This window comes from Anticarsia gemmatalis, chromosome 20, assembly GCF_050436995.1.
Source record: "Anticarsia gemmatalis isolate Benzon Research Colony breed Stoneville strain chromosome 20, ilAntGemm2 primary, whole genome shotgun sequence".
Lineage (NCBI taxonomy): Eukaryota > Metazoa > Arthropoda > Insecta > Lepidoptera > Erebidae > Anticarsia > Anticarsia gemmatalis.
The window spans coordinates 4,278,122-4,293,348 of record NC_134764.1 but is presented as its reverse complement, the minus strand read 5'-3'; the positions used below and the strand labels follow the sequence as shown (position 1 = coordinate 4,293,348).

Below are 15,227 nucleotides of genomic sequence, written 5' to 3'. Positions count from 1 at the left end.
CTTTACTAGATACATTTTTCATGGACCGATTAACTCTACTGGTTATAATGGTTTAAAATACATAATTCATCATCACTACTATAATGGATTAACTAACATTGCCACTTGCTACATTTAAACTAAAAAATAAATTGCGAATTGCTTTAGTTGCTATGAAAACGTATTTTTTTTAATAATAGTATCTAGTTCCACATTCAACTAAAATACATGTCATACATAATAATATAATAATATCACGCCTGCCACACCCGAATGTGTAGGCAGAGCCTGGCAGAGGTGTTTAAAATATACCACCGTTTCGCCATTTACTAAGTGAGTCCCGTGTATTAGCGCAAGCCTATTGACATTTGCCGGACACTACACCACTTCTTGTACAAATTAGAAAAGACCAATAGTACTATACCGAACCAGGTATCGAACTCGAGACTTAACAGTCAGCAGTCGTAAAATTCAGTTTAAAACCAAACTGAAATACTATTTTCAGTTTACAGTAACCTGGGTGCATCCAGAATCACAGAAAAAGGAAATCTGATCATAAATGAATACAATTGAAGAATCTCAACGAATAATAAAAATATTTAATACGGCAAAGCTTGCACCTCCTTGAAGTTAAAAATCATTTGCCTACTTACCAAGATATTTGCATTGAATGCAATTTGTACACTGAGTACAATATAGACAGTACCTTCCTCTTGAGAAATTAAAAGTATCCGTTATAAAATATTATGTACTTATATCGTTTTTTAGGTAAATATGTCACGTAAAGAAACAACTCACTACACTGGCTTTTGTCTGGTGATTAAGTTTGATCACTAGATCGCTGAATTTAAATATACTCTCATTTAATTTTTGACAACTCTTGTTTACAAAACATAACTTTCGTTTAAAATTCATTAATTAATTGTTTTCCTTTTTTCAGCTTCAGAACAGATGAAAATCATCCACTTACATGATAAAGCCAAAGACACTTACAAAAAACCAGTCAAAATATCATTAAATTAATATTATTCATACCTACTGGTTCTTTTATAAAGTTGTGACCTTAATTTTGTTAATTGGTGATTGGTAGAGTCAATCTATCTTGCATCCTTTAGGTAGAGATGAAACCGCTCGTACTGTTAATTAGATAAAGTGTGAAGAGTTAATTAAATGGCACACCGATTAAATTAACTGATGAAATAAAACACAAGCTATGTTATTACTTATTTATAACTAGCTGACCCGCGCAACTTCGCTTGCGTCACGTAAGAGAGAATGGGTCACAATTTTCTCCGTTTTTGTAATACTTTTTACTCTACTCGTATTGGTCGTAGCGTGATGATATATAGCCTAGATATAGCCTTCCTCGATAAATAGGCTATCTAACACTGAAATAATTTTTCAAATCGGACCAGTAGTTCCTGAGATTAGCGCGTTCAAACAAACAAACAAACAAACAAACAAACAAACAAACAAACAATCAAACAAACAAACTCTTCAGCTTTATAATATTAGTATAGATTACTATAGCGGTCGCCCCGACTTTGTGATGTGGAATTTAGTTTTCCCATTTTCACATTATTATTGTTGACTAGCTGACCCGCGCAACTTCGCTTGCGTCACCGAAGAGAGAATGGGTCATAATTTTCCCCGTTTTTGTAACATTTTTCGTTGCTACTCCGCTCCTAATGGCCGTAGCGTGATGTTATATAGCCTATAGCCTTCCTCGATAAATGGCCTATCTAACACCGAGAGAATTTTTCAAATCGGACCAGTAGTTTCTGAGATTATCGCGTTCAAACCAACAAACAAACAAACTCTTTAGCTTTATAATATTAGTATAGATTCACTGATATTAGTCATAGCGTATTGTTATATAGCCTATTGCCTTGCCCAATAACTGGCCTATACAACTTTAAATTTATTTTTAATTCGAACCAGCAATTCCTAAGATTAGCGCGTTGAAACAAACATACACTCCATTTTTTTTATAGTATTAATAATATTAATTAATATGGTATAGGATACTTGCTATTTCCCGCGGCAGAAAGTTATTGCAAATCGTGACATAATAATATGCAGGTACCATGCTAATATTTATTTATATTATAAAAATAGCCCGTAGCGTAATTTCTTACATGCATGCGTTTGACATTTCAAATTAGCGGAAAGAATTGTTTCCGTGGAACACGCTAGGAGCGCTGATCAGGTTTTCCTACATTTATTCCTAGAGAACAGTGGTAGGTATAGGAAGTCGCCGCTCATTTCCCAGGTGTAAGAATTTACACTAGCCAAGAATAATCTTTTCATCACCAAATAACTTTTGCGAATTTTCAACTTTTTTATAAATCATTACTGTCCTACAACTGAGCAAGGTGCTATCACTGCTTCAATTGCCCACTAAATAAAGAAAATTTATTTTAACCCATTACTGCCCCAATACCAGGCAAGGATCTCCTCTAAGATCTAGAGAGTGGTTAGGCCTTGAGTCCATTATGCTGGCCTAACTTTACAAGAGATGTGTTTAAGAACTCCCAAGCATGGAGGTTTCATCACGATGTTTTCCTTACCATAAGAATAGATAAATGATAATATTATTGACAAAAACTATTCATAACTGCGGAAAGTCATCGTTATTGCTTGGGTTCGAACTCACTTGTACGGGAGGCATGCTTATACTTCTCAGTTATCATTGCTCCCGATTACCTTATATACACATACAAACAAACAATCACGCCAAAGATACACAAAAGTCACGCCTTTTCCCCTAAGGAGTAGTCACTGTAGTCAGTCACCAAAAATGTATATCTACTTATAATTAATTTCTTGAAAGTAGATGTAGGAAACGATTGCATCAAATAATAGGGGAGAAAGGATTCCCAATCACTACGTGACAATTAATAGATAACCAGCGTCCAGTGGCACCGTCTGATTCAATTACATTAATCAGATAACTGGGTTAGTTCATTTAAACGCTACCGAATAACTAACGAGGGTACTTTTGTTTACTTTTTGATGCTGATTTTCTAATAAATTTTCTACACAGAATATATAAATCGATTGATTGGACGAGATAAGAAGTTAGAACTAGTCACTGGTTTTAAATGGTATCCTAAATCTTTCTAAATCTTTGCTTTAGGAGAAGAAAATAAAGCACGGAAGTTTATAATATAAATTACTGTTAAGTTTAAAGATATACGTCGATTAACAATGTCAGAGAACATTCGGAACATGCATTTTACCTTAGGATTCTTGATGTTTCTTCGTCGACTAGCAACTATACAAGTACCGTGGTCGTGTAAAATACATTTTCCGTTTCCGTATTTATAATTTTAAATAGAAAAATTGTAACCTTTTAGTATGGCTATGATGTGCTTGCTGACTGCTCATGGAAAATGGTAAATGACAATATCCTACTTTTGCGTAGGTAAGTAGATATTGCTTAAGTATAACAGTCTAACCGCCCCTATTCGGATAGAATACCCTAACGAGAGATTTTTCTGTGCAAATACTTTTAAATAAATTTGATTGATACATAAGTATTTGTTTCGCTTTACGTGCCCGTTGTTTATTTATTAATGTCCTGAAAACACCACAAACCAAATAAATCATCTTCCACATGTTTTCCACGTAAATATGCAGAATATTGTTGGTGTAATTACAAAATGGACGTTTAAAATATCTAAGTCTTCACGCGACCTGAGTAGCGGGAATTTCCTATTAATTATAATAATGAATTACGAACAGGTAATCGCTACCGGGAACAGTATCTAAATAATTGCATAAAGAAATCACAGTAACGAAATGGTCACGTACAGATACGTACTTATTTGTAAATTTAGGTAACATTTGTAATATATGCTGAGTAGAGTTATATTAACCTATATATTAGTTATTATGTAAATATATATGGGCTCGAAACTATCTTGGCTATACTAACAATTATGAATGACTAAATAATGCCTCAATTTTTACATAGCGTTAAAAAGTATTAGATACCGTCGTTGTATACACCAGTGATAAAAATAATTATATATCTGAAGTTTACATAAAGAGTTTGTACAGTAATTACTTGGCGATACCGAAGTCGTTCTCAATTCATTAAGTTACAGAACGCCTAATTGCGATTCGGTTGATGTTTCTAATTAGCGAAATTGACACTAAGGTTTCCTAATAAGAAATTCCGAAGGTTTTTAATCCAACAAAATCTTATAAGTTTACAACTCTAATAATAAGAAACAAGAAAAGACACTGCACTTGAAGCAGATACAAATGCACCCTTTGTAAAAGTACCTGCTTGCATTTCATTTCTATTATTAAAATAATATGGACGTGTGATCTCAGATCAGATACGGATGTACTTATTAGGTCATGTCCGTTTGGGATACGATTACGCATATCAAATTATTTCGGATTATTCATTACCTTTGGTTACTGAACCGATCCGACGACCTTTGGATTGTTTCAATTAGTGATATTAGATTTTGAAATGCTACCAGCTATTACACATTGCTCGGTAAAAATAAAATCCCTATCCCTATTCAAAAATGTTATATTGGTTAACATAGAATTTTATCCCTGATATCCGTTAGTTTAGCTTACGGTTACGAAGTGTACCCAACATACCTGATCTCTATCATAATAGAGCTATCCTGTACAAGAGTAGGTCACCGTCGTGTATCAATTTGCATCGCTGTAACACCGCTTGCATGCAACAACGTACAATGCATCGGCTCGTTACATCATAATCACATGGCGTCCATGGCGAAAGCTAAGCTTAATCGTTATTTTAAGTACTTGGTAGGTTAGGTCTTTAGAGCTGGCACTGCCGTTCCCTTTCTTTATAAAATCACTATTCCCAAAAGGTAGGCATAGGTATAGCTAAATACTACAGTATATAATTTACTAGACTGCTGGTTCCTATTGAGAATATTCCCGCAACATAAATTCTCGTACCCAAGTATCAAACTTGAGACCTTGTGATCAACAGTCGCATACACTGCTGTTCCGAACTCAGAAGCAGTAAGATAGATGCAAGTTAGCAGCAAGAAGTATACATTTTATCGTTCCTGTTACAGGCTCTTAATGGGAATTAAAATCATTTTAGATTTTTAAGGTTCGAATACGATTTTGAATATTCCAATAGTGGTCATTTTTTTCGCTAACGCCATCTATGAGCGACATTGGTAACCATTTCATCTTATGCACAGTAGCGACACCTGGCAGCTATATTTATTAACCACAAATGCAATGAAAACTGTATACTTGTCGTATTTTCCAGAAGATGTAATAGATGGCGCTCTTGCCAAAAATGTTTGTTGTCTTTCATTAGTTTTTATAGGGACTACTACGTGTGTATAAATAAAATAAACACTGATTTAAATATTTTTTATTTTTCACACAAAACTCACTTCCACACAACGTTTATTCGCTAGGTTATTGTACAAAAATATCATATTTACTGATTACAGCTTTGAGCTTAGTTCATATAATAAAACCAAAATATATTGGCCAGCTATTTAGGCGTCAGCGCAATTCATTTCATATATTACTCATAACTCTTCAATAAACTGGACAGGATTTAAGCTTCACATTTTAGTTCGTACATTTAAATTGCATTACAAAAATACTCGCGTGTTAGTAATTAATCTTAACTAAAATTCAAATATCACACAAAAATATCTTTAGTTTCAAGTAGCTCATTGTTGTAAAAAATGTAGTTCTGATTAATATATCCACCAAAATTAGCTTATAATTTGTCAAATTATTAATCAATGCTTTTAGACAGTAATATTATTTAAAAGTGATAGAATGCATTGTCTTTTTACGCTTTTTAATTAACATTATGATAAATATCAGTCTTCTAAAATATCTTTTTGTAGTTTATTATTACATTGGCAAAATCTTAAAAATTAAAGCACTCACACCAACGACAAAACAGGAACTCGCTTAACTTTTAAAATAAGCTTAATCCTACATACAGGAAAGATTTAAAGCAAAACTGCTTTAAACAAATGAAAGGTAAAATCTAGTTGAAACATAACACGACACAAAAGTGCATTCAGCAGGTCTACTCAGACCTATTATCCTTAGTAAGAGATAAGTAATTTTGTCTAAAAGCAAAATCTCTACTCATGTTATAAATGCGAAAATAACTCTGTCTGTTTTATATTCAAACAACCGAAATGATTTGGATGGTACAGAGATAGTTTGAGACCCGAATACAACCTGAGATATAGGATAGATCCCACGGAATCGGGAAGTATGGGGGCAATAGACCATATAACTGTAGCCCACACGAACGAAGTTGCTGACAAGAATAAGTTACTAATAAACTTAACAACAGTATCCCAAACCACTGAAATAATTTGAATGGTACAGAGATAGTTTGAGACCTGAATACAAGCTGAGAAATCGGATAGATCCCACGGAATTGGTAAGTGTGCGGGCAATAGACCGTATAACTATAGTCCACGCGAACAGAGAAGCGCACAAGAATAAGTTACTAATGAACTTAACAACAGTATCCCAAACCACTGAAATGATTTGAATGGTACAGAGATAGTTTGAGACATGAATACAACCTGAGATATCGGATAGATCCCACGAAATCAGGGACTATGCGGAGAGAAGCGCACAAGAGTCAGTCACTAATATAATAATCTTAACTACAGTATCCCTTACTAACGACAGTTTATAAAAATAGTGATCTTATGTCCAGGCCTGAGTGCTGCCCTCTCTGTGTACGCGCGCGATCTCAGTCCGCAGCGTGCGCTCGCTGGCGGCCGCTTCTCTCAGCTCCGCCTCGCGGGCACATGTCGCCTCTAACTGCTGCTGTTGTATGCGCAGACTGTTCAGTTGAGACTGTAGCGCGTTCACTGTTGAGTATGTTGAGTTTTTCAGCTGAAAAGGAGAGGTAAATATGGATTAATAGGTGTCGTATTTTGTCAACATTTACCTACTTTGACGCGAACTTAGAATTGGGTAAATAATATTAACAGTGTTTAATAAGAACAAAAGGAAATATCAGCGTTAATATAAGTGTACAAAAGAAACTCGAAAATGTAGGAAGAAGTCATATGATTTAGTGTTTAAATCACTGTATTACTAAACTCCAGATAGCTATAGAGAATATTAATTCCAACTCAACCTAAATAAAAATCAGCAAAACATTGTCCTATTCTGGAACGGAACTCAAGACCTTGTGCTCAAAAGAGCCTGCAGACACTATAAATACCACAAACAAAATCATTCGAATATAAAAACTACAAAGTAAAAGTAGTTCTTACCTGCGTCTCCCTCTCATTCTGCTTCACTTCCTCGTGGAAGTTCTCCATCTGCGCGAGTATCTGTTCTCTCTCCAGCACGTTGGCTTTCTGTCTCTGTCTGTTTATCTCTATCTTCTCCTCCACCTGCCGCTTCAGGGTGGCCACCACCTCGTTCATCAGGAGAGCACGCGCGTCACGCTCTTTGGCCCATAACTACAAACAAAAAAATTAATAAAAATTATTTCCCACTACTTAGTTCGAAAAAAGTTTTCCTGAGACATAAAAGTCGGTATGTGCTTTAGCTCAGGGGAAATCTTATCCAAACGTTTGTATTAAAAATATAACTAGGTAGGATTGCTTCACCACCTACATGATTCCATGTTGCAATATTACGCATAGATGTACTTACTTTAAGACACGAAACTTATAACTGCCAACTACTCAAGGGTTTTGCTTATAGTAGTCAAAAGCACGTATGATTTTTAACTCAAATTACCAGCATGTAATTATTTTACACGCTCACCAAAGCACCAAAGTCTTTGACCTCAAGCATCATAAAAAACTGCTACACTCATAAAGATAGCACCATTTTTGCTGCGACATGAACGCTAGTCGCACGTGCACGTACGTACGCAACAAGTGTAGTACAAAGTCCTGCTACAATATTCTATTGACATCGTACCTTATCTTGTTTTTCATTGATCTGCCTCGCCTCTCCGTCGTACATGACTTCGATAGTCCTCTGTCGTTGTTGTTCCCTCTCTCTGTGTTCATGTAACTCGGCCAGCGCCGCATCTAACACCCGTTTGTAGTGACCACTCGCTTCTTGTTCCGTTTCATGGTCCTAGAAGCATAAACACTATAATCCAATTTTCAGGTAATCATTACTATCAATAGACTCAATTCGGATAGTTCCTATTCATATTATCACTGTAAAAATGAGTTTTGCGAATTCTTAGGAATGATGTTCCACGCATTTTTAAACAACAAAAAACTACACTGACTAATAATTTATTTTACCGTAATTTTATTATTAACCATTATGAATGTCGCGTCAAAATTCTTAAACATACCTTCAACATGGACCGCCTTATCCTGTCTAACATTTCCAAGTCTAACTCAATCTCTTTCATAACTGCAATTACTTTTCTCTTCAACTTATACTTATGTAAGCCCATATTAACAATATTTGCGTCTCTCTCTGCCACAAGCCTTGCCAATTCTCTCTCTCGCTCTGACGATATAAATACCAGTTCATCCAGTATAATTTTCTCCTTTTCTTCTTGTTTCCGTAGTTTTTTGACGACGGATTCTTTTTCGCTTAGTTCTGCGATTTGTCCTTCGAGGCTTTCTCGGAGCTCCTGTAATTAACATTACATGTTATTTAGTTTTACTCCATACTTGTTAAAACTGGCGTCATGAGGATATTGAAATGTGTAGAATATTAATCTGATTTCATATCTATACCACATCAAGTTTTTCCGAGTTTTTAAACATATAAAAATTGTTCATAATATAACTGCAATGTCTATTACATTCGTAATGTGAACCTTAAAGACTGTTGCGCTATAAATTACTACATTATAAGCAAAAAATTAAGGTAAGTTTTTGCCTAGTAACCAAGAATCGATACAACTAGGTATTGCCACTTCAACATTCAGTAAAAAAAAACATCTGTATCAAAGTCTCACTTTGACTTGTAGCTCCTTCTCCCTGAGCCTCTCCTCTTCAATCTGTATCTGTTTACGTAACATCTCGTCCCGTTCCTTCAACACCTTGCGAGTCTCTTCCTCATCTTTCTTCTTTTGAACTTCTTTCTCCACTATTTGTTCCATCCTGCAATATTAACAGTTGCATTTCATAGACCAGTGTTTGATAATGCTTTTGACACACGTAAAATAACGCCTTCCCATAAAGCTAGCCAAGAGTCCAGAGAAAGCTTTTTTTCACCCAGTAGCTTCAGAGCCCAAGTAAGCTTGTAAACTTAAAAAAATTAAACACATTAATTGTAGACCCGTCTTTACACCAATGGAAATGCATAACTAATGCATCACGTTTCAATCATCAGCAACTAAAAAATCTTTAACTAGCTAATAACGCTATACTTAGCAGAGTGGTATAAGTTGACACCTCCCAAGTAAGTGGTCGCAGGTTCGAACCCGAGGCAACACACACTTAATAATACACACATAACTTCGAAAAGTCATTGACTTTTCGAAGTTATGTGTGTATTAGAAATAATTATCACATGCTCCAACAGCGAAAGAAAACATCGTGTGAAAACCTTGCATGCCCAAAATTTGTTTAATACATTTATTGAGGGCAGGCAAAGTCCCCAACCTGCAATTGGCCAGCGTGGTCGACTCAAGGCCTAACCGCTCCCTCATTACGGGAAGTGACCCTTGCCCAATTATTATTATTATTTATTATTGTCACTTTACCAAGTTTAGAATGCCTCATAAAAAGATTATTCCTACTCACCATGCACATTTTAGTTTCCCATTAGCGACATAAGCACTAGCCGCCCTGAGCTCAGGCTGGCGTAGTCTCCACGCGTGATGCAGTCGCAGCTCTGCCTCATGTCGTCGTAACTGCTCCTCCTTGTCCCTTATGCCTTGGTTGATCTCTTGTAAAGTTGATGTAGGCACTTTATTGAGGTATGAACTGAAAACAATTGTTGATCAAAAACATTAATAAAAACTTTGACTTAAATCACTTAATATGAAAGTGCTCAGACAATATAAATAAGGTATTGCATTACACATTCATCTTGTAGGTATATTATTACCTAATTTAGGGCTATTAGTCATTTTCAAAATAGAAGTCATTCACTCAAATTACCTTAACTTTTAAATGATAAATAACTACAATCAGATACATACCCATTTTTATATAACTTTGGTTGAGCAGCAAGACTTTTAAGTTCTTGTTGATATTGCATGTTCTCTTGAAACAACATCAATTCTAGCTTTTTGCGACGCTCCTCTAGTTGTCTGAAATATAAAACACCAAGACAATACAATATAATCTTCCAGGTAATTGTCAATTAATATGATAACCTGCTAAGACACCTATAATACATCCCTATTATAAACAGCTGACAGAAAGATATGGTAACTCAAACTTGTTTATGTGCTTAACACATAATAAGAACCAAATAGAAGCTAGACAGCTGTGAAGAAGTAGTTTTAAAGTCAAATCATAAATAACAATAAACAAATAAAATGTATGTAAATATTGAGTAAAAGGGGCACAGAATTTTTTTTTTTTTTAGAAAGGACGCAATAGTCCAACAAGTTTGGGAACTGATGCAGTAGAGTAAAGAAAGTAGTTATTTGAAACTTACGCAGCTCTGATCTTCCTCTGACTGAGTTCCTCTGCCTCCTTATTGGCTTTCTCATAGTACCCTTCAGTGGTCCACTGTTCATGATGCCTGGACTTGTTGGTGTTGCTCTCAAAGTAATTGGCCACTCTCTTTAGCTCCTCAGCTCGACGGAGCTCATTGTCACGACGCTGTGCTGCTAATGCTTGTAACTGCCATTGTGGACGGGGGCGAGACATATTCTAGAGAAATATAACATAAACATGAGACAAAATATCGTTGTTTAAGTGATCAAAATAATTAAAAAGGTGCTTGGTCAATCTCTTCTAATATCTCCCATTTGCTCCCATGTTCATACAAAAATACAGGCTTATTTATTAAAATTAACACTCTCAGTACCTGGCTTTTTGAATATTTGAATTTAATTACAAGCACTAAAATGTGTCACTGATCTAAGTTAGTAAATATTTACATTTAAAACGAGTGTCGTTAACTTACCAAGTGCGGCATAGGATGGGAAATGAAGTTATTACGCGCTATGTTAAGGATGCAGCAAGGTAACGGCCATATACGGTCAATAATATCCAAAACAGCAACAAATGACTCACTTTGCGAGATCAATAACACTAAATATACCGACCTCTTTGGTTGACTGCACACGATTTGAATCTCCTTCGTAATGATTCAACTCAATTACACATGTCTGTTACATTTGCTCGCGTGGGTGCTAAAACGACCCGTAATTGGAACATGTGAGGTCAGACGGATTACGTTCAATTCAATTTACTTCCTTATAAAATTTATTTTTATTGTCGGCGTTCACGCAATTTCAAATAAAACGTTACGTTACCACAAGAAAAGTGACAACTGACAGTTGCTTAGCAACGAGGTACGTTCCTTTTTACTTTTATAACTTTGGTTTTATACGGTATTTTTAAACTGATAATTTCAACAATGTGTATGAAATAATAGTATAAATAAATAACATATTTTTCAACATATTCTTTCAAAGAGAAATAAGCTACATACTAATCCATGACTTTGTCCAAACAACATTTTCTTGACAAAATGTTCCATTATACAAAAAAAAATTCGTATTATGAATTAAACAGCGATTATATTTTTAATGATTTTTTAATAGTATAGGCCAAATTACCTATTAGTTAAATATCCAGGGCCTGGAACCAAGAATTATAATTATGTATTATAATTTCTCTTGTGGAGTATCATGTAAGTAGTATGTACATATGCTTAATAATATCAAAGTTTGAAGACAAATCAAACGAATAGGAGTGTAACTAAATAAAAGCCAGTAAAAAATATTTTATTCTACGTGATAAGCGCGCAATTGCTTGGGCTTTAATAGCTCTCATCCGAGTATTAAAAGTTGAGGATTGCCGACTTCTCAGTGTCTTGCGGTTAACAAATGATGGAGCACCTTTTTATAATATCCTAGCGCCTATTGTAACTTTGATTGCGGAAGTGGTTTGCTTGAGGATTTGCGTTAGATTTGCTTGATGCACACAATTCTGAAGATAATATTTGTTTATGAATTTATTTCTTACTGCTCTGTGCTATGCTAACGGGTATTTTACGGAACCCCAAATAACTATAATATACCAGTATTAATCATATTAAATATAATTTTAAATTTGCTTTTCAGTCTCTGCCTACACCTGTATTATAGGCGTGCTTTTGCCTTTTATATATGTATATGTAAAACACTTTTAGTGGTTCATGCACTATCAAAATTAGTCTGCTTAGAAATAAACCACGTCCATCCTTTAGGCGGACAGAAAACCAATTCGAAACTTAGATACAAGAAACTTGAAAAGCCAGATTAATAAATAGTTTATATTATGTTCTGCTAATCGCAAAATAGGTCAATAAGTAAAAAAACACCACGAGTGAGTTTCATGCACTAATCCACGCACAACGATCTAAATAGCACCTATCTTACTGAGGAATACAATCCAAAAATAAAAGACCTCCACTTCCACATTAAATATATTGTGAGAGAGTTCATCTTATACTGTACATAATTTTATTGAACACTTAACCTATTATTTTACTGTAAATGAATCAGTATCGGCTCTACCTGTCTCTACATAGCTGTATATCGAATATGAAACAGTAATTCATCTAATAACTGTTCGTATGCGTTGCAAAGCCTCCGCGGCATTTATGCGAGCGACTGGCCTAGGGAATCCGGCGTGACCAGGCTCTACCACTCTACCTCGACTCTACCTATATAAATAAAACATTCGCGATTCTATTTTGTTAGCGATCGGCTACGCGACCTCTTTTCCTGAATTTTAATGTGTTACGATGAACTGCAAAAAATGCTCTACAAAAAATTATATCATTTTTGTATGAAAATATTGTGAAACATGTTTGTCAAGTCATAAAGCGTATTAAAAAATAATAACGGTTTCTATACAAAAAGGAACATTTTTATTTTTATTGTTGTTCTAATTTATTTGTAGAGTATTACTTAATTATTATGGCAGAAGTTAAAAGCTCTTATTTTCATTGAGTCGTCGGAGAGCTTACGGCCTTCAAGGTGATAGCGGGTCACATTCCGACATGTAGACAAGGACGGAAATATTCACCCTCTCGCTCTACGTGCAATGGCGGTTTAACTTAATGTTGCCAATGGAAGAAAAGAACATGTGAAATAGTAGTTAAAGGAAGGAAAATAAAATCAAAAATTTTCATTTTTAAATAGAATAGTGTTGGTTTTGTGGCTATTTGAGGAAAAGAAACCAAATATATCATAATATTCTTTTATGTTATTCAAGCGATTTCCTGATACCTGCATCTTGTAGAGTAAAACCAAACTAAAGGTTACATAGTTATGTTTTTGAGTGTTTTTATTCAATCATGAATGAAAAACTATTATAAGATAGAATTAAATAACTTATAAGTAAATCGTATTATTAAGTTATTCTTCCAGTTGTGATCGCAGTACGTTCTAATACTGTATTCCTAAAAAAATAATCATAAGTATCGCGTAGATTTTAAGTACTAAACACACAATTATGTTTTTTAGAATTCAATTTAAATGAAAATAAGACAATTATTAGTCGAATTACTGCTGCATGGGTATCTGCTGAATACTCTTACTACATTTTCACTACAACATCATCCAAATAGGCTTCAAAGGTACTAAAACAAAACCAAACCAAACAAACTCTACCGACCAAAAGAACCGCGCAGAGGCTCTACGGCTGTACATAGCAGTAAAATTAGTAAAGCGTTGGCAGCCCTGACGACCGGCAGTCAGTCGTGTAGAGGCTGCGTTTGCGCATGCCATCACCAAATGATAGAGCATCGACTTTATAATCTCTACATTCCCGAATCATTCACATACAGTGACTTTAGTATCACTGAAGTTTGTAAAGTGACTTCAAACACATGCAAAGTGACTTCAACTTACCTAAAGTGCTATGTGATGTGAACAAATACTTGTGTGTAAAGTGGTCGATTGATATTTTTTGTTTGTCTGTGCTGTAATAACCGTGTTCTGAACCAAGAAATGGGTTTATAATTGGTCTAAATCAATGCCCACTATGGTAAGATATACCTATTTGCGGTTAAACCTAAAAATATGTTGTTTGTCTGTGTGCGTCAGTCTCTATGTGTGCTTTTGTTGGTGTGTACAGAGAAAAGCTTTCGTATTACATTATGTATAATGCAATATAAGTTCACACATTTATCTAACAAAGATTACCATTTACCATTACTGGGAAATTGAAGGCAAACACCTGTTCTCTAAGTCTGCTTAGAAAGTTGTTTTGATGGGTTATACTAGTACTTTATCTAAAGCTGTATCGTTAAAACTCAGGCTAGAGTGTTAGAAGAGCCTTATCTGCAGGTTTCTTATGATTGATATAGTGTAAGAGAGAGCGTCCGGGCCTGCGCCTGGGCAGTCTACGTCCGTAGTGTAAAAGACATCAACGCGCATTCCTGCGCTGGTTATGGTAACCAGATCTCGATTGAGTTATAGCTTTAATTGCATTCTTTAATATTTATTGATGGCTATATTATATTATTGATACGAAAGAGAAATCATAGTACACGTATTTCCGTAATTATAAATAAGTAGTTCTTCTGTAGGTATTACTCTCGTTAAATTTCGATAAAAATTGAATACACATTAAATCAAAAAATAAAATCACTTAGATTGGATGTTTTCTGTATCTTATCTGCAACTCATAGAAAAACACTCGTTGTTATTATAAGTATACTTGAAACTGTGGCGGTGAATAAAAAAGCCTACGCACATTGTTCGGAGGTGCATTCGAGCGTGTAATTGACTTTTGGACGAAAACAACCACACAATTTAATCCTTGGAACGGATTCGGTCCTGATGTAGGTCTTCAATCCGATACACGTAGTCATGTACTGTAAGACCGTAACATTTACACAACAATACATAAAGTGTATAAAATAATCAAAAATGAGGAATTAAAGCTATTTTACTTTATAAGATTCATTCATACATAATAGAGCCTTTTTCCCACAGGGATAAGCAGATTCCAAAGAAAACCTCTTGCTACGATCCTTACAAACTTCCCTTGCCTCATTAACTTTTTAAGATACATTTCTTAATACGAAAAAAGTAAATAACCTAATAGTTAGCATTTATAATTAAG

General features: G+C 34.8%; 2 protein-coding genes across 3 annotated transcripts in view; one reads left to right on the top strand and one right to left on the bottom strand.

Moving 5' to 3' along the window:
* Window positions 1–5,359: 5,359 nt before the first annotated feature.
* On the bottom strand, window positions 5,360–11,416 carry LOC142981818 (trichoplein keratin filament-binding protein). 2 transcript variants are annotated; one of them, XM_076127937.1, is made up of 9 exons: window positions 11,210–11,416; window positions 10,594–10,811; window positions 10,130–10,240; window positions 9,729–9,911; window positions 8,939–9,083; window positions 8,321–8,608; window positions 7,930–8,091; window positions 7,269–7,460; window positions 5,360–6,882 (listed from the first exon to the last, which is right to left on the bottom strand). In XM_076127937.1, the coding sequence occupies exons 2-9, from the start codon at window positions 10,806–10,808 to the stop codon at window positions 6,691–6,693; spliced, it is 1,488 nt and encodes a 495-aa protein (XP_075984052.1). In that variant the 5' UTR covers window positions 10,809–10,811; window positions 11,210–11,416; the 3' UTR covers window positions 5,360–6,690. The 2 variants fall into 2 exon arrangements, with proteins under 2 accessions (XP_075984052.1, XP_075984051.1); XM_076127936.1 differs by lacking the exon at window positions 11,210–11,416 and adding an exon at window positions 11,068–11,200.
* A 2,410-nt stretch (window positions 11,417–13,826) lies between these two features.
* Window positions 13,827–15,227, top strand: part of LOC142981514 (uncharacterized) — a 73,363-nt gene continuing 71,962 nt past the window's right edge. The window contains exon 1 of the mRNA XM_076127495.1: window positions 13,827–14,144. The gene's annotated coding sequence lies outside the window, so the exon portion shown is untranslated. The remainder of the gene's footprint in view (window positions 14,145–15,227) is intronic.